At 46.2% G+C, this 26,268-nt stretch overlaps 1 protein-coding gene and 1 non-coding gene across 2 annotated transcripts in view; one reads left to right on the top strand and one right to left on the bottom strand.

Annotated features, from left to right (window-relative positions):
* VAT1L (vesicle amine transport 1 like) overlaps positions 1-26,268 on the bottom strand; it is a 143,887-nt gene that overhangs the window by 99,282 nt on the left and 18,337 nt on the right. The window contains exons 2-3 of the mRNA XM_002920764.4: positions 22,552-22,681; positions 18,341-18,556 (exon numbers count right to left, since the gene is read on the bottom strand). Of these exons, the coding sequence (XP_002920810.4) occupies positions 18,341-18,556; positions 22,552-22,681 (346 nt within the window). The remainder of the gene's footprint in view (positions 1-18,340; positions 18,557-22,551; positions 22,682-26,268) is intronic.
* On the top strand, positions 19,275-19,436 carry LOC117795320. Its single transcript, XR_004619293.1, has one exon. It is a non-coding gene; the product is annotated as a small nucleolar RNA SNORA15 (small nucleolar RNA).

Here is a 26,268-nt window from a genome sequence, read left to right as displayed (position 1 = left end):
AGCATCCCTCTTTTGTCTCGAGGGTTGAGTGTTTTTGTGCAGTGTACAACTTGCCCAACCGCACATGGTGACCCTACTACCCAGCCCTCATGGGGATCATAGACTTGAGTCTTGTGTCTCTCATTGGTACCACTTTCTAACTGATGGAAACCACGGGTGACCATAGGCCAACTCCTAGTTCACAGATTCCCACATTCCCTGAGACTTGGACTCCAGCAACCATGTGACTGGAATCCTAGCCAGGGAGCCAGTCCAGCCCACCAGATGGCAAAGTTTCCTTCACGGGGCTCTAAATCACGGTGGGGCAGAACTACTTCCAGGCTGGCTGCCTTCCACGCAGTGCATCTGGATAAATTTCCTGGATGATTACATTTGCATTGTGGGATGCCGGATTCACGTTTCCAGCCAAATGACGATTTGTACCCACAGTTTGGAGCTGTGGTTTTGATAAGTGCATCTATTTCAACCAAAACCTTGTTAGGTAGAGTGATCATAGACTTTCTCATCTAAATTGGGATACTCTTTGAGAGCGAAGGGGGATACGATTATTACCTTTTCCCACCCAACAGGTAGAAACTGGAAGTGCCCTAAGCAGATTGGGTCACCCTACCTATGAGAGCGGCCACCCTAATCTTAAGTCAAGGAAAATCAAGGTGGCCAGGAGAGGAGAGCAAAGGGGTAGGCATCTGTGGGACTTGGAGCTTGATCCTTGGATCTACTACCCATCACTTGAGGGACAGTGGCCCAATCATTCTGAACGGACGGCTTATCTTTACCATTGGGATAACAGTACCTGCCTCACAGGGTTGACATGAGTGTTAAGTAGGCATATACAGAAAAGCTCTGCACAGGGTTGAGTACAAAGCAGGGGCTTAGGAAGTATACGCTGGCATGCCCTACTCCCGTCTTTGCCCATCAGCTACATTGCCTGCACCCCGACTGCAGAGATTTGGGAAAACGAGGTACCTCAGCGCCTTCACTCGGATGATGGTTTCCACACCTCAGCGGTTGGCCTGCGTGCCTTTTCCTGAGTGTCCCTGTTTGTTGAAGGCGCCTCATTAACCAGACCTATGGAGAGGGACGGGAGCCTGGCCTTCTGATATGGTCAACAGCTTCACCGGAAAGCAGCTGCCCTGGGCATGAAATACCCAAACCGTCGAAGCACGGCTCTCCCCGCCTGCCCTTGGAGATCACAGGTCCAGGCACTTTCTGCGGCTTCAAACCCCTTGGCTGAAGTTCTGAACCTGGCATCGCAGAGCCCATCCCGGCAGGGGGCGGCATCCGACACACGTGGATAAGAGCACGTTTAATCTTCCGCCCGTGAGGAAGCAAAGTGCAGAGGCACGGGGATGCTTAGCCCTATCCGACAGCCGCTTTCTGCCTCTCCATCCTCAGACCCACTCTCTCTGAAGCGCAGCTCACTTCCCAGTGCTTGGTCCTGCTGTTTCAAATCAACAGCAAACTTTCAAAGTTAACTGACTTCCTTTGTAAACGCAACAAGTATAAAATTATTCCACACTTGATATTGTGTATCAAGCCCTCTCTCTTGCTTACAGTGACACCACTAAGTCCAACACTAGCTCTTTATTGGCCTCTGTCGGGACCCCACCTGTCTTTGCACAGCACCAGGCACATAGAAGGTGTCCATAAAAATGTGGGAACGGACGAATGGGAGAGAATCTCTTCACAGTTTTTCCTTCTTTGGCACATTTCAGTAAGGCAGCATCCTGTCCCTTTCATGGTTTGCTTTTCACAGTCCCATTAATTTTACGTTTATCTGTTGTACCATGCAGCACATAAATCAGGGCGCTGTGCTCTGTACTTAATTTGTGCCATGCACTGTGCAGAGTTCTGGAAATACTAGCAGCAGGCAGAAGGTTCTGGACATGGATGGCCTATGGAATAGCCCTGACTATACTTACCAGCCATCTGGAATTGGGCGAGTCACGTGAGCTTTTAGAACGTTAGCTTCTGCACATGTGCGTGGTAATAGTGCCTGCCCCTTGGCTGGTGTGAGGAGTGACAGATGTGATCCCGTAAAGGGCTGGGCATCCTGCCTGTACCAGCTAAATTATGGTTGAGGACTTTGACTCCTCTCTTCCATTTCTCCCACAAAGTCTCTGCCCAGGCAGTCACACATGGTGGCACAAGGAGGAAGAGCCTCAAAGGGCACCGAAAGCCTAGGTTTAGGGTCTTCAAGTCCTAAGCATGTTAGTGGTCCATGCCCTCCACCCACCCATCTGGTGCAGAAAGCCTGGCTCCATTCCCGCTATGTACTCTCAGGATGCAAACTGATCAGAGATGGGAATGGAGAATGAATGGCCTCCCCAGTTAGCCCATTCTGTTTTGGGGCAACTCTGTGGTTCTGAAGGTCTCGTTTACATTGTGCTGTGGGAAGCCCCCTGTAGATTTTGCTCTCAGGAGGCATGGCACGCTAAACAATACACTTGGGGGTCTTACAGCCTGTATTACTACTCCATTGATATTCCTCACATCAGTCCTACATCCCGAATCCTTTTTTCTAGCCTGTGTCCAATCCCTCCAATTCCTGTCATTGGCACATAGAACTGTGTCCAGTGGACAATGGCCTGGAGGATGGAAATCCTCTGAAATGTGGCATGGTGGGACCATCTCCCTCCCCTTGAGCATTGGCAGTTCTAGATATTTCTGTGTTCACAGCCTACTTTCGTATAACAAAACTTGAATAGATCAAAAACATGAGAAGAGCACCAAAAAAAGGAGGGAGAAATTCCATTGCTACTCACAGTCACAGTGTAGCAATATCTCACAGTTTCTGCAAACGCAGCACCGTCATCCTACGGTCTCCTGGGTTTTACCGCCCGATTTTAGAACTGTTTGGTGGCTAATCAGGCTCTCTTTACCTGTCCTCGTAAGACAAATGCCTTGCCTGGCCCCATGAAGAGCTATTTTTCTTTAGGCAGCCACATCGTTTAGCCTTCTCGTTTTACACACAGCGAGTACTCTCACGTGATCTGCTGCATTTTAGAGCGCTCTCAAGTCCGCACTCCGGGGGACAGGCAGTCTGTGCACCCTCAGTTGTGGCAAAAGCATGCATATGGGTCCATTATTGCCAGATTTCTGTTGCATCACTGGTACAGTATGAGAGCAACCCAATTCGAGGACCACAGGTTTGTATGTCAGAAGCGTGGGGGACAGAGGGAGAGGCGGATGGTTTGGCTTGTGGCCCCCATCCCCCCTCTCACACACCCACAGCTTTTGGCCACTAAATATTGATAGGTTGCAATCGGCAAAGGGGTTGAAGGTAAACCACTCCCAGTTTCCGAGTTTCCTGTCTGCTTCCTCATTCCCAAAGGGCTCCTGGCAAGATGGAAGCTATTATTTCCCCAAGCACAGCACAAACTCTGAACATCTTAGGAAGCTCTTCTGATACATGAGAGGATGAAATGTCACATTTTGCAGTGGAAGGATCTATTCTGATTTCTACTAAGCTCTTTAAAAAGTATTGTTATGAAGGCAACACATGTCCATGCCCATGGTAAAGAATAAAATTTGGAAAATACAGGGAACACTAAAAATGCCAACCACAATGCCGTATCAGAGATAAATACTGTATATAATCTGGCTTGTTTCGTGCCAGCAGTTTTGCAACATGGAAACATCAGTATTTGATTGCCCATGAGGCTGGAATCCCACTGCATATACCACTGTGTATGCTGATCATTGTTTTATTTCTAAGCTTATATTGTAAGCATTTTCTGTGGGCCATGAAAAATTCTTTAACATCATCATTTTGAGTGGCTGGGGAATCTTCTATTATGTAGATCTATTCTAATTCCTTTTAACCAACCCCTGTCTTACAGGAAGTTATAATGCCACACTTTTATAAGCCATATTTCAGGGAACATCTTCGTACATAGATCTTTGACTGTAAGTTTCAGAAGGCAGAGACTAAACCCGTTTTCTCTGCTGCTGTGTGTTTTGCATCTAGCACATTGTTGGACAAAGTGTGGATGCTTGGTGTTTCAGTATAGACTGGGTCCCTGTTTGACAAACTCCGAATCATTCTTTAGAAGATATTGCCAGTGGACAGGGTGGTGTCATATATTTCAAATGGCACCGCTACCAGTATGAAATTTCGAGGTCAGAAGGCTTAGCAGAAAGAAAAAGAAAGAAAGAAAGAAAGAAAGAAAGAAAGAAAGAAAGAAAGAAAGAAAGAAAGAAAGAAAGAAAAGGGAAAAAAAGAAGAAGGCTTAGCACAGTTCCAAAGAGAGGATTGGACGGCAAAGCAGGAATTCCAGACTCTATGATCAGTGATAAAATAGGGGCTGCCAAGAGTCGTTTCTGCTTTGAGAATACATTTTGGTTTTGGTAAATCAAACATGGTCACTGGTTTAATGACTTACAAGCTATATTAAGTAATGAAACTGTGCCTCCATGTGGTTCCCAATTTGATGAAAACATACTCATTTATTAATTCTACATACTTAATAAATGTATCCTCCTCTGCATAATTAAAAATCTCATTATCGTTACACAGATGCTGTCTGCCTGGAACAGGTGAAGTTCATCAGTTTAATCTGATCAAACAATTGCCAAGTGCCCACTCCATCCTGGATCCTGTGTTATGTGCTAGAAACACAGAGATGCCTAAGACCCACTCTGACTTCAAGAAGATCCGTCTAGACAGGAAGACCCGTGGGCAGCTACGGCATGCTAGTGCTTGGCATCTGGAGGGAGTTAATACATATCTGTTGGATGGATGGATGGATGGATGGATGGAGTCTGGTGGAAGCACTATCAGTAAAACAATGTTGAAGGTACAGAGATAAGAACGTAGGGAAGGCTTCCAAGAGGCAGTGATATTTAAATGATGAATGCAGATTTACCAGGCAGAACAATAAAGGGAACTAGCAAAGCCTGCCAGGTTGAAAAGTGTGTGGTTTCAAGGGGAAGATGGACAGATGGGCATGACAGGAGTTATGAAGGTTGGTCGGGGGTGGGGGGGCGATGATGGGGAGGGATGCTTGAGTTAACTTTTGGCTGAGTATGAATGACTTGTTCAGATGGTTTCGGTTTTCCCCAAAGCAGACCCTAAGATGAAGATCTGAGAGAGGAAAGAAAGCCTGTGAAATGTCTTACCCGGGTAAGCAGCTGGACTTATCCCTGGTAGGGACTTTTGAGAGACTGTGTGGATGGTGCTAATGCTTATCCTCCCACCAAGGGGGGAGGAAGCTCAGGAATTTGTCCCCCACCCCCCTGGTCACGTGCTCAGGGATGCTCCCGGGGTAGTCACTCCCATAAATAACCAGCCCGCCCACACAACGGCCAGGGTCAAACCAGAAAATGACCTCCATGAGTGCTAGCATGAACCGGGACCGTACACCGACCTGCGGGAGGCAGTGTGGGTGGGCATCTGGGTGCCTGCCACAAAGCCTAGTGGGTAGCGACTCTGGTTAGGCAGGGAGAACAGTCCCCTTCCAATGACTTCGTACCCTCGGCACTTCCTGCCTGGGGGTTTTGCTGCTTCCTGAAGCCCACAATGATCTTTCTCTCTCGCTTTTCACATAACCGCCTCCTTGTCTCTGCTTAAATGTCACTAACTCAGTGAGGTTGTCTTTTAAGATTCAATCTGCATCTTCCTGTTTGTTCTCAATGACAGCATCTTGGTCGTTTCTTTATGCGTGTGTGCATATACACACATATCAAATAAACATATATATATTGGTATATATACACGTATGTAGAACATATGTATGTATGTACATGTATTTGTTATCTGGCTACGTGCCTATCTCCCTTATGAGACACTGCCTTCTACTAGACAGCGAGCGTGCTGCCTAGCACAGAGTAAATGCTCACTAAAGGCCTGCTGAGTGATTAAATAGGATCCACTGCCTGCCTCATGTACTTTCTGGCAGAGGAAGCCCGTCTCCTCCATCGTCCGCATTCCTAGCCCTGGGCTTTGGGCGCCGTCATCTCCCCATGCTGTGGGTTCGTGTGGCTGCAGGAGAGCCCTGAGCCACAGGGCGTAAGACTGGCCTCTGCTTAGCGCCAGAAGGGGAGTCCAGGTCTTGGCATTAAACTCGTAGCCGCTTCTCATTCTGGGGATGGGCTCTAGAGAACAGGGCTCCTTTCAGTGCCTTTTCTTGAGGCTTAAAATATTTGCCCTCCTTAATGCATTCCTCACTGAATGTATCTCCTAATCGCCTAAATCCAGGATTTCAGCCTCCCTAGTGTAATTAACTCCCTGGAAGGGGTTAGAACGTTTTGTGGGAGAATTTGAGGGCCCCTGGGAAATAAGGATTTTGCCAGATAAAATCCGTATTTGCTAAACCTGGCAACCCTACTAGGATTGACCTTCTGTCGGGGTTCTGGAGAAGTGGGGAGTAACTCAGCTACGCCTCCAAGCTGGGTAGCTCGGTGCATACCCTCCATCTTGCCCTGTCCCTACGCTTCTCTCCTGCCCTCCCACTGCCACCTGGCTGCTCAGGCCAACGTGACCCTATATGCCATTGGAAAAGACAGCTGGTAACAAGGTAGCTCCCCTGCTCCCAAAATAGGCAAGTAGGCAGAAGCATCGAGCAGATGGGTAAACCTGTACCTGCTGTCACCTTCCTCGTTTCCTGGCCTTACCATAGTGGTTTAAAACACACGCTTGGAGAAAGACTCATCTGACCATGAATTCCATCTCCATCTTTGCCAGCCACGTGGCTTCAGATAACTGACTTCACTTCAGCAACCCTTGGTTTCCTAAATATCAAAATGTGTTGATGATAGTAGTATATTACCTCATAGGGTCAGATAATGGGTGCAAGGCACCTGACAGCATGCTTGTGATAAAGTTAAGAAAAAAATATATTCCCATACCCAATTTTAGGTATATATACATATATATTATACATAAAATTCATAAAACTTGAAAAACTGGAATTTGGCAATTAAAACATCATTTCCAGCAGAACAGTTAAAAATAGCTAAGTGGGTATGTAATGTGCCAGGTCCTGCACTGACTCCTCGGTCTGTGTCTGCTTTTATTAACAAATGCTAAACGCAAACAAGAGCGTTACTCCATTACCGTTATCTCTGAGGGAGGGCGTGGCTTGGACGTCATCACAGGCCCCATTTACTGTGTGTCTACCTGGAGCTGGCATCTGGCTGAGGATTCTCTCCTCTCTCTGACTGAGGGACCACAGTGGGAGTGTGGTGATCGCACACCAGCCTCACACACAAGGGGACGGAGACTCAGACAGGTTAAGCAACTGGGTTAAGATCATCCCGTCAGTTGCTGAAGCTGATACGCAAATACAGGTGGGTCTGGCTTCAAAGACTCAACTTCTGTGCCAAGATAAACATAAGCTAGCCTCTATCAATACAGAGGATTGAAACGAATACTAATGCACCCTTACATCTATATTTCATGTGCCTTACACGTGACAGAGCACTGCCACACGACAGTGACGTCTCTTTCCTCCTGAACTGCTTGCTGTTCTAAGTAAGCTCTCCATACCACTGGTTCTCAAACTTGAGCTTGCACTGGGGTCTCCCAGGGGAGCCTTGCTGGAATCAGATTACGGGCCCCATCCCAGTTTCTGACTCGGTAGTAGGTCTGGGGTGGGGCCCAAGAACTGGCATTTCTATCAAGTTCCCAGATGACGCTGATGGTCCAGGGACCACACTTTGGAAACCACTGAATCAACTCACTGAAAACTCACATCAACACTTCATCCTGAGGAGGCGGAAGCTGAGGTCCCAAGAGTTGAAGTAAGTTGCCCAAATAAAGAGAAGTACACCTTCAGTCTTTTATTGGAGCTTCTCTTCTTTAAGCCGATCCCACAATAATGTCACTTCTCTCCCCTTGACGGTGCTGGCGAAGCCCACCACAAGGGCCTAACTCCCAGGGCCCCGTTGACCCAGCTCAGGGCCGTGTCGTGAAGTTATCCCAATGTTTTGGCTGGCACGAGGATGGGAACGGGTTAGCCAGGGTAGCACTGTGGTGATACCAGCCCAAAGCACAGAGTCCTGGATACTGCCCTCCCTCGCAGTGCTCTCATGAGGGAAGTTGGAGAGAACACTCTGGAACACAGCCATCTCTAAGTCGCCCAGCTGACACCCTGACCCCCTCAATCTATTCACCCTCTGGCAACACAGGAGCTTATGAAAATATCAATCATGAGTTAAATCTCTGCTCAAAACCTATGACTCCACGTGGCTTTTAGGGTAAGGATAGGGATAAAATTATCAACATGGCTGCTATGTGGTCATTAATCTGCCAGTCACTCATGGTCACTTCTTTCTCCTTTTCTGCTGCCATGGTCAGCTCCGTGCAGATTCCATGTCATTGCCCATTCTTGTCACCTGTCCCTCCTCCACTATGCTTACCTCCCCTTCTCCTCCTCCTTGATAGATACCAGCTCTAAGTTTCGTTCTGAAGCACAGTCCTCTCTGATTCCCTGGAGCGGGTGCATGAGTCCCACGTTCTACAGCCACAGCCCTGTCCTGCCAGAAGGGAAACGGGGCATCTGGGAAATGGGCATCATATCCACGGAGGCTGCAGGCTTCAGCGGGGGTGGGGGGAGTGGGAGAGAAAGAAGGAAGAAAGTAGAAAAAAAGAAAGAGAAAGAAACAGAGGGACGAAGAGAGACAGAAGGCACCTAGAAAGAGAGAAATAAAAAAGCAAGTGCGAGAGAGATACAGAGAAACAGAAAGATGGATGAAGAGAAAGAGCCCATGCAGAGAGAGATGAGAGAGAGACAGGGTGGGGGGTTATGACCAAGTGTGGTGATGGTGGGCCGGAAAGGATGGGGCAGGGTGAGAGAAGGACTCCAGCTCATGTAAGCAAAGGTGGGGTTCACATTTCACCTTAGTATCCTGCCGCACAGCTGAAAAGCCCAAGTTCGTGTTGAATGGGGGGAGGGGTGGACGGTGTTGAGTATCATGGAGTGAGCTGCAGGGTGCCCCGGGGGCCCGGGCACAAGGGTACCCAGGCCTGTGGCCAACACCCTGGTGGTGTCTGTGAGGACAGACGAGACTGCTTCTTGCTCGGCATCTCACTCTTTCCCAGCTGAACTGATTTTTCATCTTAATAAGGGCAATAATATTCTGGAAAGCAACTGTGGCCTTTTCGGTGTGTCGCTGGGGTAGTGGATGGGTCCCCAGGGTGCTATAAACTCAGCCAAGACTAGTTCATGTGCTGGGAGTTCTTGGCATGTGTCCACAGGCTGGTACGGAGCTAGATTTTCCTTAAAGTCTAATTATGTCTTCTGTGTTTGAGGAAAATGGTGTTTGAAAGGGGGCTTGTGTGACAGTCCCAAGAATCCCTGGGCACATGGAGCAGCCAGCTGTCGGAGAAGATCCACAAAGGGAGCTGCGATTGGCCTTAGCTCCAGCTTGCAGCCACCGGCCACCAGTCGACTGTACTGTTTGCTGCCCGCTGGCTTCTGGCTATAAATGCCAGGGTACTCCTGAGTAACATTCTCTAATCAGATAATGATAATAACAACGTGATGGTAATAATAATACTAATCATAGCCACTGACAGTTGAGTTTTCTGGGTGCCAGAGAGTGTACAAAGCCCATTACATAATGCTCTTTTAAAACACCATAGAAAAACGATGAGATAGGTATTACACCCATTTTTTTTTAACAGATGAAGAAACAAGGTCCAAGGAAGTTAAAGTACTTGTTCAAGGTCTCTCATCTGGAAACTAGAGAAGCTAGGATGAAAACCAGCTCTGACTCTGGGATCTGGGCTTTTATGTTCCGTAACTTCAATGCTACCTTTTTGGACCCCATCTTTCCCCTTTCCCTTTTTCTTCCTTCATTCCCTCTACAAATATCTTTCAACTGACACCATTGTGTTGGGACCTGGCTCAGTGCTCAGGACAAAAGGATGAAGCGATCACACCATCCCTGCCTTCACCGACATGACAGCTGGGGCTTACTTTCAACTGCATAGTTAACATCAGGGGCAGCTCCGTGAGTGTCAATCATCCTGACTCCTTGATTAGTTGGCCATGTCAGCAGAAGACCCTCCCCTCCTCCTGAGGATGCTTCAGTTCCTGGGCAACCCCAGGTCCTCCTCAGCTCCTGGGGGAAAAGCCCACCAACGAAACCCATGGAGTGGAATCCATTTTAGCTCAGGGCTTCTCTCAGCATTGCCAACCTGTCAGCACTGCCTCATACTTGAAAACATGGGCTCTGTATTCAAAGGGGCCTGAGTTAGCACACCAGCTCTTCTTCATAGCTGTGTCACCTGGAGCAAGTTACTTAACCTCTCTGTGTCTCCATTTCTTTGTCATAGTGGGGATGTGATAGTATCTGTCTCACAGGCAGTGGATGGAAATGACTGGGCTCAATCTGTTTAGCGTTTATCCCCTTATGAACCAATACATTTATTCAACTACGATTGAATGAATGAATCCCATCTCCGAGGCCAAATTTAACCTTTAGAATATTTATGATAAAGATGGTTTCTTTGACCCAGTCATGATTTACTCTAAAGGAGTTAAAAGCAGCTAGAATAAAGATCAAATGAGGCTTTTGCAGACATAGACATCGCTTGGAGGAAGTGTTCTTAGATACATTTTTTCATAACCTAAGCCATACTGCCGACGTGAGGAACCCAAGCACTAGCTGCCAGCCTCAGAGGTTTCCAGAAGCAGGGAGGTGGGGCGTTGCTCCATGACATGTCACCGAAGCACCTCTGACATTTAGGCAGATGAGGGCCTCTCCCTGGGGGGTCCTCGGAGAACAAGGAGTCAGCCATTCCAGAGTCCTCAGGCTGCGGCCCTTGCTGCCGGAGCTGCCGTACCATTTATCCTCATAACTTCGATTATTCATGAAGGGTATGGCAGATCCACTTTGTCCTCTTTAAATTTTCAGAGGCTTCGTTTCCTTGTGTTGAAGCCCCTGGGGAGCGGGAGGTCCTGCTCTAGTGAAGTCCTCCTTGTCTGGGGTATAAGGTGGAGCAGGCAGAAGAAACGAGGGGAGGCGCACACTTTTCTGAGGCCACTGCTATGGTAGGAGCACTAGATCGGGAGTCCCCGACCCTGGATATTTGTGCTCAAATTTGAGCCTTCCTGCTAATGAACATTGAAGCCTTAGAAACTACACCAAACCTCTTAATCTAGGAAATTATAATCGCCAAATTTCACTGGTGTCTATCCCGTGCCAACGACTGCCCCACGTTTACAAGTACCACCTAAGGCTGGCATTAGTATCAGCCCATTTTACAGATGAGGAAATTGAGTCTTGGCGGTTGGGAAGGTGGGGCTGGGGTCTGACTCTAGAGCTCATGCTCCATCTCCTCACTGCCACGTGCTGTCCAGTGGCTCCAGTGCAGGAGAGCTGTTACAAGGGCTACGAGTCACATTTTCAGCAGTTCCACTACACGGCTAGTGTCTGTTCGACACAAGTCGGTGTCTGTCTTTGTTTCCTTCCTGCCCTAAGGTCTCATGCGTGTCACGCTCGTTGGGGTGCTAAGGGATACAGGCTGAGCATAGCTGGACCATGGAGTGATGGAGGGGTGATGGGTGGGACAGCCATAGGGCCGTGAAAAGGGCGCCTCATTCAATGAGTAATGCACACTGAATGCAGACAAAAACCCTGTGAAGAATACTCAGTGTTGGATGGTATGAGCATGATTACTGAGGACTGCTTCAGCGACTGAAATTTACAGGATCACCAGGAATGATTTTTATTTCCCCCTGGGATTAGCTCAATGACAGGGCTCTCCTTAGCTCAGCAAATAACCCTTCTAGAACATAGAAAAATGGCCTGCAACAGCGTTTTGATTCACAGATGTTTACTGCACTTATTAAGTAGCAAGGAACAGGCACAAAAAGAGTAAGACCCAGGTGTTCTGACGGAGGGGACTTATAGATTGGGTGAGGGGATCAGATGAACAAACCAACAAATAATAAAAACAATAATAGCTAAAACTTTGTGTCAGGTCCTATGATAAGTGCTTCCTAAGCATCAACTCATTTGACATATGTAAAAACCCTCTGCAGAGTAAATGTAATGTTAGTTAGTATTCCCATTATGTCGGTGAGGGAACTGAGTAGCCTGCCCGAGGTGGTGGGCTTTGGATGTAGACTGTCTGCCTCCAGGGCCCATGCCTTCGCCATTACCCCGGGGTACAGCAGAGGGAGGACGTGGGTGCAGCCCGGGGATGCAGGAGAGCCACATGCTCTGTGTGTGCAGTAATGGAAATGCGATGCTAGCTGCTGTAACAGGTGATTCCTGGAATCTCAGTAATTAAGAAAACAGGAGTTTCTTTTCTCCCCCTGCTCGCATAAAGTCTAAATAGCAGTGGGGCAGGGGCAGGGATAGGACACAGCCTGAAAAGGCAGCCACTGAGGGTCCTGAGTGGGTGGAGGCTCTGCCATCTTTAATGCACGCTCCCCCAGGTCAGCCTTGCCATCTGCTGGGAAACTGGGAAGACAGAGAGCATGGAGGGTCTCCCAGGAAGGGGCAGGCCTACAAGTGATCTGCATCACATGGCCTCTGCCATGCCCCATTGGCTTGAGTTCAGGTGTGTGCTCCAGCTGGACACAGGGGCAGGGGTGGGAGAAGGTGGCTTGAAAATGCTGTCCGTGGCTGGACAGCCAGCTCCGCCACACACTTGTGTGAGCTGCGAGTCCTTCCATGTTACTGAAAGAAGAGGAATGGGGGGAAGTGGCCAGAGAGAAAGACAAGATCCAGAAGATGAGGGCCATTTGTGTCAAGAAGCTCAGGAGACTGAACATGATCCCACCAACAGTGGGAGTCTCCGTGGGTTATAAGCAAGGAGTGACAAGAGCAGATCGGTATGCTGGCTGCAAGTACAGAGCTGACCTAGGAGGGGAAACAGTGCACGCAAAGGCAATCAAATGCCCACGGCAGGAAAGTGGGTGAGAGAGACAGGGGCCATGAGAAAACCAGCAGGAGGTGGGGCAGGGAGAGGCAGGTGGATATAACAAATGTCCTGTTGTCTAGATTCTTTATACCTACCCCTGCCTCTATTTCTCATGAATGCCCTACCCTCCACCTCCGCCTCCAGTCTTGTCCGCTGTGCCCGCTTATCATCCTGAGATCCCAGTGCAAATGCCACTTCCTTAGGGAAGCCCCCCACCCACCAACTTCACCCCCTGCCTCTACCCCAGGTCATTTCCCTAACATAAGCACTATATTGGCTTATATCTCACTTTTGCGGGACTTGGCAAAGTTATTCATGTGATTATGTGAGTTCTACGCCCACCTTTCTTTGATTTATAGGGCTTCTTGCTGAAAGAAGAAAATCTGGTCTTTTCTCTGTTGAATGCCTAGTGCCTAATCTGATGTCTGGAACTGGGTGGGCCCTTGTACCTCTGTGCCGAATGAGCGAATAAATGAAGGAATGAATCATAAGATATGGAAACTGATCCCATGCAGGAGAAGGGCTCCCAGTGACTCCTGGGTTGCTGGCTAGGTTGGCTGGGTAGATGCTGGTACCTTTCGTGATCAATGATGATTTTGCTTTCAACAAAATATTCTCACGTAGTGATTCTGCGGACGGTTGTGTCCTCTCTGCTGAAATGGAATGACTATCCAATACGTCCAAATCCTCCAACACACTGAGGACCCCTGCTCTCACCAGCCTCTACCACTTTAAGGTTAACATGATGAATGGCCAGTTGGCCATTCACAGAGGACCACATGAGGTGGGGAGCCTCAGGACGCCCCCTCCAAAGATCCCAGCTCTCCCCTCCGTGGCTGCTCCCTTACAGGGATTTGAATGGCATGGTGAAATGCCCCATCCATAATGAATAGAACTTAATAATTGAGTAGTAGCCATTTAAGTCTGTCTGAAAGTTGAGCTCTGCTTTCCTTTCTAAGATCTGTGGCCCATCGCAGGCTGCTCCTCTCTTGTTCAGATGACATGATGAAAAGGTAAAAGGACGCCAAAAAACTGGAAAGCATCAAATGTCCGACACAGACAGTAATGCTGCTCTGTAGAATCAGCACATCCCAACCGAGATGCTCCAAGTCATAGCAGCCTGTTAAATGGGTCGGGCAGCAAGATCCTTGTTGTGAGTTCCTGACGTGAGCCCTACTCTGTTGCTTTATCTTGTTACTTTTCCTTCAAGAGATTGTAATAAGCCCATTTTCGACCAGACTCTAAAGATACGATCAGGGGCATTACCTTCTCAGCCCATCTGGTTCTGCTCTTGTCAGGGGGAATGTGTCTTCAAAGATGTGACAGAGCAGTGTAGACACTGGAGTAGTTCCATTGAGAAAGTAACCTGCTCTGAATGGAATTATTTTCTTATGCAGTGGTCCCCCGCCCCCACCCGCAGTTTTTCTTTTTGTGGTTTCAGCTACTCGCGGTCAACCCGCAATGATCCATAGATAATCCATCTGCAAGAAGCAGATAATCCTCCTTCTGGTCAGAAGTCAATAGTAGCCTAACACTACATCCCAGTGCCTAAATTGTTCACCTCATTTCAGGTCGTCATATAGGCATTTTCTCACCTCACATCATCACAAGAAGGGTGCGTACAGGACAATAAGGTATTTTGAGAGAGAGATCACTATAACTTTTATTATAATACGCCGTTGCAGTTATTCTGTTTACCACCATTTTTATTCATCTCTTACTGTGCCTAATTTATAAATTAAACTTTATCATAGGCGTGTACAGATAGGAAAAAACATGGACTATAGGGTCTGGTACATCTGCAGTTTCAGGCATCCACGGGGGAGGGGGGGTCTTGGAATGTGTCCCCTTTGGATAAGAGGGTCTTGCTGTGCTGTATTAATGTCCTTCAAAATTATTGCCTAGGCTGGCATTCCTCACATTCTCTCTGCAAATTCCCCAGCCTTTGATAAAAATCAAACAGTAGTCTTGGTGCCATTAGAACTACATACTTCATATTAACTAGAGTTAGGAAACTTTATCCTAATTGGGGTTTTTTTTGGTTTGTTTTTTTAGAGAGGAAGAGGGGGAGGGGCAGAAGGAGAGAGAGAGAAGCTTAAGCGGGCTCTACACCCAGTGCACAGCCTGACTCGGGGCTCAGTCTCACAACCCTGAGATCACAACCTGAGCCAAAATCAAGAGTTGGACGCTTAACTGACTGAGCCACCCAGTTGCCCCTATCCTAATTAGGTTTAATCTTTGTCATCTTATCAACGTCAAGTGAGAAACATGTACCTGGACCACAGCTCTTGGCTCTACAGTTAACACTGGGTAGAGGTTGAACAAATATTTGTCTAACAAATTAATAAATGAAGGAATGAATGATGTGGGTTCTCCCAACATTCTGGGTTGTTGAATGGAGACAGTAGATTTTGGGATTAGCCAGATTTGGGATCCTAGTTCTGTTGCTTGCTACTTGGATTTTTTTTCAGGCCCGTCTGGGCCCTCTGCAGTGAGAAGGGAGGCAGCCCAGGGAATGTGGCTGTCTTCATTTCCTATTGCTGCTGCAATGAGAGCCACCCACAAATCACCACAAATAGTGGCCAAAAACAAGACAAAACAAACCCAACACTGTTGTATTACATTTTGTTCTGGAGATCGGAAGTCCAGAATGGATTTCCCTAGGCTAAAATCAAAGTGTTAGAGGGGTTGTGCCCCTTCTGGAGGCTCCAGGAGGAGAGCCCATTTCCCTGTCTTTTCCAGCATCTAGACACTGCCCACATGCCTTGGCTTGTAGTCTCTTCCTCCATCAGCAAAGCCAGCGTTGCACCATCTTTAAATCTCTTTTTGGCCCTTCTACCTTCCTTTTCCATCTGCAAAGAGTGTTGTGATGACACTGGGCACTCCTGGACCATCCAGGCTCATCTATCCATCTGAAGGTCTTTACCTTGATCACATCTGCAAAATTCCTTTGCCATGCAAGGTAAACTACTCGCAGGTGCCAGGGATGAGGACATGGATGTCAGTGGGAGGTCATAATCCTGCTACCGCAGCGATCCTGAGCCAGAGGCTGCACTTAGCGGATTTGTTCAACAGTGGTGGGAAGCACCTCCATTGCTCCTCAGGGTACCCCAGATAGCGCCTAAAAAGCACGCCCTAGGGAGTCCCCCCCACCATGAGAGCAATGTCTGCTTGTTTCCTTGGGAGGAACCTAGCTCTGCCTGGGGATGACTCACTGCTGTTTCCACTGTGGGGCAATGGAATGGTCTGGGCTTTCCCTAAGACTCCTTGGTTTTTGTAAGATAGTGTCAATTCCACCCAGCTTGGTTGAGTATTCACATACGTGGATGTGCACTTGGCCAAAAGTCTTTCCTCTAATGGCCACCTCGAATTCGGTGCTGCACGCTACCTATCAAATCTTGGTTGGGAGAAACACCATTCGAAGAGACCCACTACCTGAGAGTTGGGCCATCCAATGACACCTTTAAACTCTCCATAGGTTAAACCAGACCACATCCTTTTGGCCCCGGGATATCTGCTTTCACTAAATTTTGCTTTACTTTGGTGCTATTAGATGACATTCAGGGCACACCATAAGAAAAAGCATCACGGAAATAGTTGCATTTATTATAACAGTTTTGTGGAGGATGGTTTAATGCTCCTCGGCATACATTTCCTATGAGAAACCACAGAGAAATACTTCCAGTCTCAGAACCCAGGACTAGCTATGGTTTCCCCTGCTAACTGGCTTGTTTCCCTCAAATGAACACCAGCTCCCATGGCTGGTTGTTTTTCCCACTGTGCACTCAATATTAGGAAGAATCTACAGCAAAGCTTTAGGACATTGGAAGCCACATTATGGGCACCCACTTATTTTCCAAACTCATTGTCCCTTCCCCCTGTTTGCCTACATCTGTTTCACATTTTGGATCTTACTGTTTCAGTGTCTAGAAGCCCAGAATAAGGCATGCTAAAAACTTCTTGTTATCTCCCAAGATTTTCTTCCCTTTTGTGGGACACATGCCCCTGATACATTCCTCTTTATTCCAGGAACAAACGCAAAATGAAAATAATAAAGATAATAATAAACACACGAAAGGAAGCCTCATCATTGCCAATGTTTAAACACTGGTCCCCAGCAGAACTGGGTTCAGCACCACTGTAGAGACTGGAGCTTATATTGACAATATGAAAACAAGTCTCTGGCACTTTGTATGCTGAGCACACAGAGACCATAAATGCCAGCATTCTAAATGGCTTGCTTGCTGCTAGTAGACTCACTGGCACTGAAATCCATTTCTTTACTAAGGATGTTTAGCTTTTATTATATCTTTACTCATGGTCAGAAGACATCAGCACATTTGCTAACGCGATGGAAGATATTCCTCATAAGGCCTTCCGAAAGTTTCATGTCTCTGCCTTCAGGTTTTTGTATGCGAGTTTGTCTTCTAGGAAAGGAAAACAGAAAGGCACTTCACACCATGTAGGGTTTTGATAGTTGTAGAAAGCCAAGATAAGAAAAAAATTAATGTTGGCAGAACTTCCGGGGAAAACATCTTTGAGATGGACCCAAACATACGAGTTCATTTCTGAGCTTATCAAACCACAGAACCACCAGTACTGAGAGCAAACCCTCCTAAAGGCTGTATTAGGAACTTGTCTTTAGTCTCTAACCCACAGAATCCAGAACACAGTATGTATTCAGTAAATACTTGTTGAATGAATGAGTTATACCTCTCGCACCTCTCGCACTCTGAAGGCTAAAGTTCTACTCGGGCCCCAGTAGACTGTGATGGAAACACAGTCCTTGCCATGTGGTGGGTGTGCAACGGCGACTGACTGACTGGCACTGAGACATATCCAAACCATAGAAGAAACTTCTGCCATCCCTGAACTGCAAGGCAGCAATTTCGTATTTCCATTATTTCTCCCCTTCTCAAAGACACACCTGACAGGTGATATTAGCATGTTCAACAACGCTCACAGGTATTCTTAGGTTATGCGTATTTCCCAGTTTGCTAATACAATCTCCGTTCACCTCTCCCTCTCAACAAAATATAGCAGAACGCAAATGAACAAGGATGTCATGAATATGGGAACAACCTAGAATCCATGGCAATTATCGACGAAGTAAGTCATCACCATTTTAGCGTTTCAGATAATATTAGCAGTACATGACTAATGAGGCATCGCACCATGATTGATGCAACAGTCCATTGTGATACCAAGACTGAAACCATGTCTGAGACCCGCTGAGTCCTAACATGCCATCTTGAAGACCTCTCAGACTCCAGAGGCTCATCCTGCCCCCAACACAGTCATCTGTATGAGCTCTGCCATGCACGTGAGCTTCATCCAGAACCTCAAAGATCATCGCTACTAATGGATGAAGCTCACATAGAAATCTCACTGGCAACTGGGTATCAGTCCACTTTCACCGTTATGATTACAAGGAAGAGGATGCACGACCAACCAACTTACCACGCCGCCGCCAGCTGAGTGCACGAGCACAGACATTCCTTCTCGGAGGTTGGCGACTTCAAAGAGCATCATATAGGCTGTGACGAAGTTCATGGGGAATGCAGCAGCCTCCGAGAAGCTCATGTCATCTGGGATCTTGTAGACAAATTCCACTGGCGTGCAGACCACCTCTGCCCAGGCGTTGTAGTTGACAAATGCCATGACACGGTCCCCGATCTGGGAATGGGGAGGCACAGGGTTAATGGAAGCTTCTTACTCTTTTTTGAAAGATTTCTCAAATCCTCTTGAGAACCTAGTGGAAATTATAGATTCCTTCCCAGAAAAACAAAAAACCAAAACCAAAACCAACCAAACCCTCCAGTATGCGCATCCTCCCCTGCCTCCCAATTCCGAGGCATTCATGGATGCTCTGAAGCCCATCTATGAAAACTTGCCAGGGGCCACAGAAGCCAGGTTCTCTACCCCTCTTCCCAAGCATAAATGTACAGTGTCATCACATCACACACCGTGGCATGTTAGTGTCACAAGCTCATTTTACAGACTCAACCTCTTATCTCATCTCTGGTTTGGAGTTGAGGAGAACTAAGCCATAAGGAAATTTAAACAGGCAGAGCTGGAAGTAAAAGCTACTCTCGTCTGTTTTCTGCCACTCCTTAGGGATTCCCTGCCAGGCTAGTTTATTGGGGCATTTGCATCAAAAGGTTAGCACTGGATTACCAATCACAGTAGACATGAGATGTGGTGCATCAGAAGAGCCGTGTAAATCTAAGTGCAGGAGGCTGAACGAGAACAGCCAGACTTAGAGCAAAACAGGAGAGTGCCATGGGGTGTGACAAACAAGTAGCCCTTTTTAGGACACATGTTATACGGTAGGCACTGTCCTAAGGGCGTCACATGTTTTAATTCATCTAATCTTTACAAAACCCCTAAGAAAGCATGGCTGAATACTGTGTTCTCTTTATCAGTTGTTTACATAGCCAGACATCAGGCAAAAAAAAAAAAAAAAAAAAAGAAAAAAGCATTCTTCCCTTTAAAGTGGTTACGACGGCATGCCAAGTCTTTTCATAGCATGTCATTATTAAAGGGAAATACAAATGAGTGAACTGGTATTAATAGCTTGTATGAGCTTCCAAGTGCTGGTGAAGTTGAACCACTCTGCTGTTTGATGTGAGTCGCTTGGACTAACGCGATATTCAAATTGCTGTGGTCAGAGTGAATTTTCAATAAATGAATGGCTTTCATATATATGTGCTTTAGTTTCATATATTTAAAACTGAGTGTCCTGTTTTATTTTCTCTGTAGCTTAGCACTTCTCTTCTTTCCCTGCTCAACAAACAACAACATCTCCTATGAGATGGGCCCATAAGAGCTCACATTACAGATGAATGGTTATAGATTTTACAGACATTGAAATTAAGGCCGAGAGGGATGAAAGCACATGCCCAAGGTCACGTAGCGAGGGGGTAGCTGAGCCAGGATTTGAGTCTCGCAAGGCTGACTCCAGATACAAATGATGAATTCATCACACCTGGGGTAAGCACTACAAAGACGACAGAGTTCTCTAAGGGTGTACACCAGGGGGACCGACCGCCTCTGGGAATATTAGCGTAACTCTTTACATTCCTTCAGCTATAAAATGAGTCTATTAGGCAAGGGTCCTTATGGAGATTAAGTAACATAATATGCACACAGTGTACTTGGTGTGACGCATGTAAGGTGAGGGAAGAACAATCAGTGTTAACTCTTAAAGAACAAACTGGTTCCTGGTCTCATGGAACTCACAGTTCAATGATCACATGCTAAACACAGACCCACTGTATTTCACGAAGCAGAAGGAACAGCTGTCTAATGAAGGAACCGATGGAAAGGAGAGGCTGTCCCATCGGCAGTGAGCGTCCCAATCCCTGGAAGGGCTGAAGACCAACTGATGAATGATGGGAATTATCATCTTAAATGCAACTGCTTGGACCAGAGGATAACCAAGGTCTAACACTGGCATCCACTTTTGCACAGAATGGTGCAAACCCAAAGGTACATAGTACCGTGGAGTGACTGATGGTGCCCAGTGTCAACACAAGGGCAGTAAGAGTAGTTCAGCCACCTCAACAGTGATGGTCACAGCCATCACAGCAGAGCTGACCACCCCAGCGCTCTCCTTCAACTTTATGCCATCACTTCCTTATAAAAATGGCAGGAGTGGCTTAGCCATCACATCAGCCCTAGCATGAGTCCAGAGGTAGGCAGCTTTTTTTTTTTTTTTTTTACTATCCAGTTCACCTCATTATTTGATTTTGTTAATAAAAAGAAATTAGTCCTGGGTGACTAAGCCCCAATTATTCCTTTACTGCTTTGCCTCTGGAGACAACTTTCTAAGCCACCCTTGCAATGGATCAAACCAAGAGAGCTGTTCAGTGTGCTGCCCCGTGATATTCCATCTCTGACATGGTTGAAAATCTTAAGTCAAAATTTTAGGGGGAATGTTAGTATCAGTTTTCCCCCAAGTCAGACCCTGATTGGAAACCTGTAGGTGGCTTCGTTCATTTGTTTGTGTAGCTGAAAGTCACTGGCGGGGAGTGGGGGTGAAGGGGAGGATTGACAATAAGTAAGCCAGGCCTAAGCAGCAGAAGAGAGATCACATATAAGGGAAAAAATATATAATCAAGCATTGTATGCCCTTCCTCCAAGCCCAGGCCAACGACATCCCTACCTACTGTTATCTTCTAAAATAATGGATTATTTAAGCAAGGCTCAGGATTAATAGTGTTAGAAGTATGATCTTTTCCTTTGGGACCGGGTGGAGGAGTGAACAGATACGATTTCTCATATGCAGCACTTTCAGGGAGAGATGGCGCTGCCTCTGGTTATATGGCTAACCTGGGGACAGAAAATGCAAAGTCATATGAAAGAAAGGAAGAAGTGTGTTTACTTCTTTCTGAACACTTTTCTGCTGTATTATCTGGAAACCAGTGACAAAAAGACTGATGTGTGGGATGAGATTTTCAGACATGCAGCTCAGGGAATTTGGAACATATTGATATTTTCAGAGTATACGGAGGCTCAGGTGCACTGAGCCCGAGTAGCAGGCCCCAATTCAATGCCAAGGGCATTTGGGCATTGCATTTATAGGATTTTCCTTTCTGCATTTAGCTCTGCAGCATTTGCAGGTTGGGAGCAGGGGTGAAGATCCGGTGACTTGAAACCATGTTCAGCTACCTTTCTGGCCTCACCGGAAACAACTGTACCCTTTTGAACTTCATCTCCAAAGGGAAAATAACAATCTTTCCCTCCCAGCGTTGTGGTAAGGCTGAAGAAGGATGACTTACCCATGTTTCTGGTGATGGTGGATTCTCGAATGTTAGCTCTGTTCATTTCTCCCTGGGGAAGCACTTAAGTTACGAGCGAGAGCTCTTGCACCTGATTGGCATTGGCTTTTCTCACTCCAAACTGCTGCAATTTTGTGCGATTGATTTGCCCGCAGTTTTTTAGTTGTTAGAGGCCGGATTCTATTTGATTTGCATTACAGTGGTAGGAAGGGTCATATATCTTTTCATCGATTACAAATTTTTTATTATGGAGAATTTCAAACACGTACAAAATAGTCAGAAAAATATAATAACCCTTTTTATCCATTGCCCGGTTCCCAAAGCCATCAACCCATGGCCAATTCTGTTTCATCGGCAGGTACCTCTACCCTGTGCCTTTAAAATCATCATTCATAAATGTCACTTTCCCAGTGTCTGAAAGAATCACTTATAAATGATTACTTGAATGCATCAGTTAAGTACATATTTAAAGGAACCAAATTATGAAATACAGAGGATATTTCTCCCCAACTTCTGTGTTTTGTAGTTGGTTTTTGAGCCTGAGGTGGGGGGAAATTGGGAGCCATGGGTAGGGTGAGAGGATATGGACACCTACTCAAGCCAAGGCCAGATATTCTTGTTAACAGCTATATTACATGAACAAAGGGGAAGACAAATTTTTCTCTGGTCACTTCACCAGGCTGTTCCCAAGAGCAACCAAGATGGTACATGAGAAAGGCACGAGGCATGTGGAAAATCCTGTCATTTATAAACATGTTAATAAAGCCTACCAATAAGATGACAATAACACACATCATAGATTCTCTCAAACATTTTTTTCATCATCTTTTATATCTCAACAGATTCCAAATAGATCTTACTTTCCTCCATCGTTAGTCGACACATTACCTCGTATCCTTTCACGCTGTCCCCCAGAGCTTCGACAATCCCAGAACACTCAAATCCTGGCACCAGGGGAGTCTTGGGAGGGTTGTCGATGTTCCCCTGTCGCACCATCAAGTCAATGAAGTTTAAACCGCTGTGAATGGCAAATGTGAAAAGAGAAACATTCAAAATGGTATCCAAGAGAACGCACTTGGCTTTTCTTCCATCCCCTTCCTGGCCCTCTCTTCCTTCCCCCATTCCTCTCTCTTGTCTTTTTTTTTTTCTTTCTTGCAAAATATGCCTAATAGCAAGTCCTGTGACTGGATGTTGCTAATAAAGCAAAAACAATTATCTCTACAGACAAGGAATGCTTTCCTGGCAGTTAGAATAGCCATTGCAGACATTACCCTCCGATTTAAAAGACAGCACCTTTGTCCTCTCTCAGAGCCTGCCTACTCCGCCTCTAACAACACGTATTGGCTAGCCTGGTCATTAGCCATTCTAGCACTTGCTCAAGGGCAAAGAATATACTAGGAAGAAGTTTTAAGAAGACACATGGAAAGCAGCCAGACACAATGGCCATCAGCTCATCTATGAGAAAGAGAGAGTGGGAAAAAAAGACAAATCTAAATGATCTCAAAACAACTGTCACAGATCAGTCATCAGTCAGCACACAAACTCATACCAGCACTGTGCCATCCCCAACACCCATAATGGCAAATATGAGCCATCAAGGAACTAATTACATCCAGCTGGGGGACTTAACTAGAAATGAGATCAAACGGATGGACCAACGTATTAATACTGGAGGGTTTGTTTCAAAAGTCTTAGTTCTCTCTGGATGAGAAAAGGGACTAGGTCTTTTAACATATTACTTTTGAAACAGTAGAGTTAAAATATATTAAGCCATCACCTTAGAAAACCATATACTTGATTTTAATGATACCATCAATGCTCCAAACTGTTTTAAGAGCTAGTCCTGGAAACTACATCGAACACTCATTTACTAATCAAACGAGAAAACATATCCCACTGAACATGTATTTTTTTTCGCCAGATGTTCTAATGTACTTCCTATTTTCATAAGCCTCCATTCTAAGAAAGACTTGGGTTACAGGAACCAAACTCCTCGGTCCGGCCCAGGGTCCGTTAGTGTCTGGCCACAGCTTCTTTTCCAAGCAAGATGATTCAAGCCACTTTTAGAACACAGCTTGCCCATTCCTTCCTCAGCCTCTTTGGAGCCTGGGGAACATCAAATTCTACCTAGATCTCCTGGTCATCAAGCTCCCCCATAGAGAATGGATAACGATGAGGAGGATGACTTCCCTGAAAGATGGGTTCAAGGGTGGCCACCTTCTCAAGGTTTTCCTGGCCACACATCAGGCAAGTTCGCAGTTGCCCCAGCTGAAGTATCTCTCATGTGTGTCTTCCTCGAAGGCAACTGCATGCCTCGTATGTCTTTGCTTCCAGAGCGCCTGGCATGCATCAGGTCCACAGCAACATAGTAGGTACTCAAGTAACATCTGCCAACTGAAGGAATATTCATGAGTCTTCAAACAGAGGTGCTGCCAGCATGAGTACTAACTCCTTTCAAAAAGTGGCCAAGGGATGCTCAGAGTAACGGACACATTTCTGAAATGTACACGTAGACTTCCAAAGATCCTTTGCTTTGATGGCTAACAGTGTTTAGGGTCATTGATCAACCAAATTATTCTCCAGTAGCACGGCCAGTTTCTTAAGAGCTTGGAGAGGCCTGGGCACCAATCCCCATTCCGCCACTTTGACCCTTGTCACCTTGGACCAGTTCCTTAGCCCTATAAGCCTCCCTTTCCTGGTTGGTGAAATGGAGGCTGTGGTAGTAACTGTCTCACAGGGGTGTCGGGAAAATGAATGACAGGTAAACACCTAAGCAGGATGCCAGCTACATAGTAAAGATCCAATAAACGCTAGCATTTAAATTTGCGTCTTCTCTTAAGAAGGCAGAAGTACGTGATACGTTTTAGGAAGACTCTCATTAAACAAGAGTTAAAAATAGTTTCAGAGCTGCGATGGGAAAACTTGGCTACCCACTAGCTTCACTTGTGTGAAACAGCCCATTTTCCAACACAACCAAATAAAGCATCACTGCCTAACAATAAAAGGAATTTCTGTGTCCCAAATCAAGCACTCCTTCTCGTTTCATGCATATTTTAGTTCACTGTGTTTTCCTTCGTGTGAAAACCTATGATTTCCCAAGACCCTGATGGAGAAATGCCAGAAGAAATTACTTGACAGTTCTGTAAACATGCTAGCCCCCTGGAGAAGTTTTCGTCCTAGACGCTTGTTATGCTGTTCAATCAGGCTGCCTTGGACCCCCATCTAGCATGAAGTGGGCACACTGATTGTAAACCGAGAACCAAGTACTCAAATCCAGCAAGAAAGGCTTAGTAAGACTGACTTTATAAAAGCCCGTAGCATCCCATTTCCACAGTGAGGCAAGCAGCAATTCTGCTGGGGTCCTGGAGAATACTGCCCATCTTCAGGAAAGAAACGGGAAGTGGGTATATTCCAGGGGATGGGAGACGGGTCAGTGTTTATCTCCACACAAAAAGGCCATGAACAATTGTTAATGGAGTACCTTTACATGTTGTACCAGACCTAGTTCAAGGTGTCTGCCCACGCCCCTGCTCCTGAGATGGATACAGCTAGTATTTACTGAGGGTTCAATTTGTGGCAGAAACTGTGCTAAGTGCTTTACTTCATTATTTAAGATTCAACAATACTCATGAGGTATGAACCATCACACCCATTTTTCAGATGAGGAAACGGAGACTGAGCAAGATTAAGTAACCTGCTGAAGGTCACATCTTCAGGATTTGAATGCAAGCAAAGTCTAGAACTTGAACCCTTACATACAACACCTCTTAATGGGAACTTCACCCACGGCCCTGGCTGAAGTGACATGTCCAAGGGGCCATGTTTATAACTTATCTCTTTGAGAGTTGATTGCCCCAGTGGTGGGCCCAATGTTGGAGGAGTGGCCATTCCTAACCTAAGCAGGAATCCATTGCTTCGTATGAAATAAATAAGCTGATCTAAGAACCGAGTATTCTCTCAAAGACTCTGAATTAGGAAACGTGCAGCAAGAAAACAACTTACCATCAGAAAGGATGTCAAAAGATAAAACTGAGCTAGAGGGACCTACTGACCTGCACTCTGGGGAAGCAGAAGTGAAAAAGCCAGTAGGTAGGGGAACACCTGGGTAGCTCAGTCGGTTAAGCATCTGCCTTCGGCTCAGGTCATGATCCCAGGGTCCTGGGATCGAGCCCCACATCAGGCTCCCTGCTCAGCTAGGAGTCTGCTTCTCCCTTTGCTCCTCCCCCTGCCTTGCTCTCTGCCTTTCTCTTTCTCTTTCTCTCTCTCAAATAAATAAATAAATCTTAAAAAAGAAAAATAAAAAAGGAATTTGTTTTGGGATGGCAGGGACTATTTTCATGACCTGGGCTCACATAGAGGGTAATCTTCAGATTTCTCTCTTACCTAATATTTATTTACATGGCTCTTAAACATTTAAGATTGTTGCAAAAAAAAAAATAGTACTGGAAAATGCTTAATAAAATATTCTGCTAGGTGATCTTACTTTTCTCAAAGGTTAGTATAATTTTAACAAAGAAGACCTTAATTTGTTCCTCCCATACTGTTACTCAAAGCCTATGTTTAAAGGGTTATAACCAAGACATTGCAGCCTGAAGGAATGAAGAC

The sequence above is a fragment of the Ailuropoda melanoleuca genome, chromosome 12 (genome assembly GCF_002007445.2).
Source record: "Ailuropoda melanoleuca isolate Jingjing chromosome 12, ASM200744v2, whole genome shotgun sequence".
NCBI lineage: Eukaryota > Metazoa > Chordata > Mammalia > Carnivora > Ursidae > Ailuropoda > Ailuropoda melanoleuca.
The sequence above is the reverse complement of the archived record's forward strand: the minus strand, read 5'-3'. Positions and strand labels throughout refer to the sequence as shown.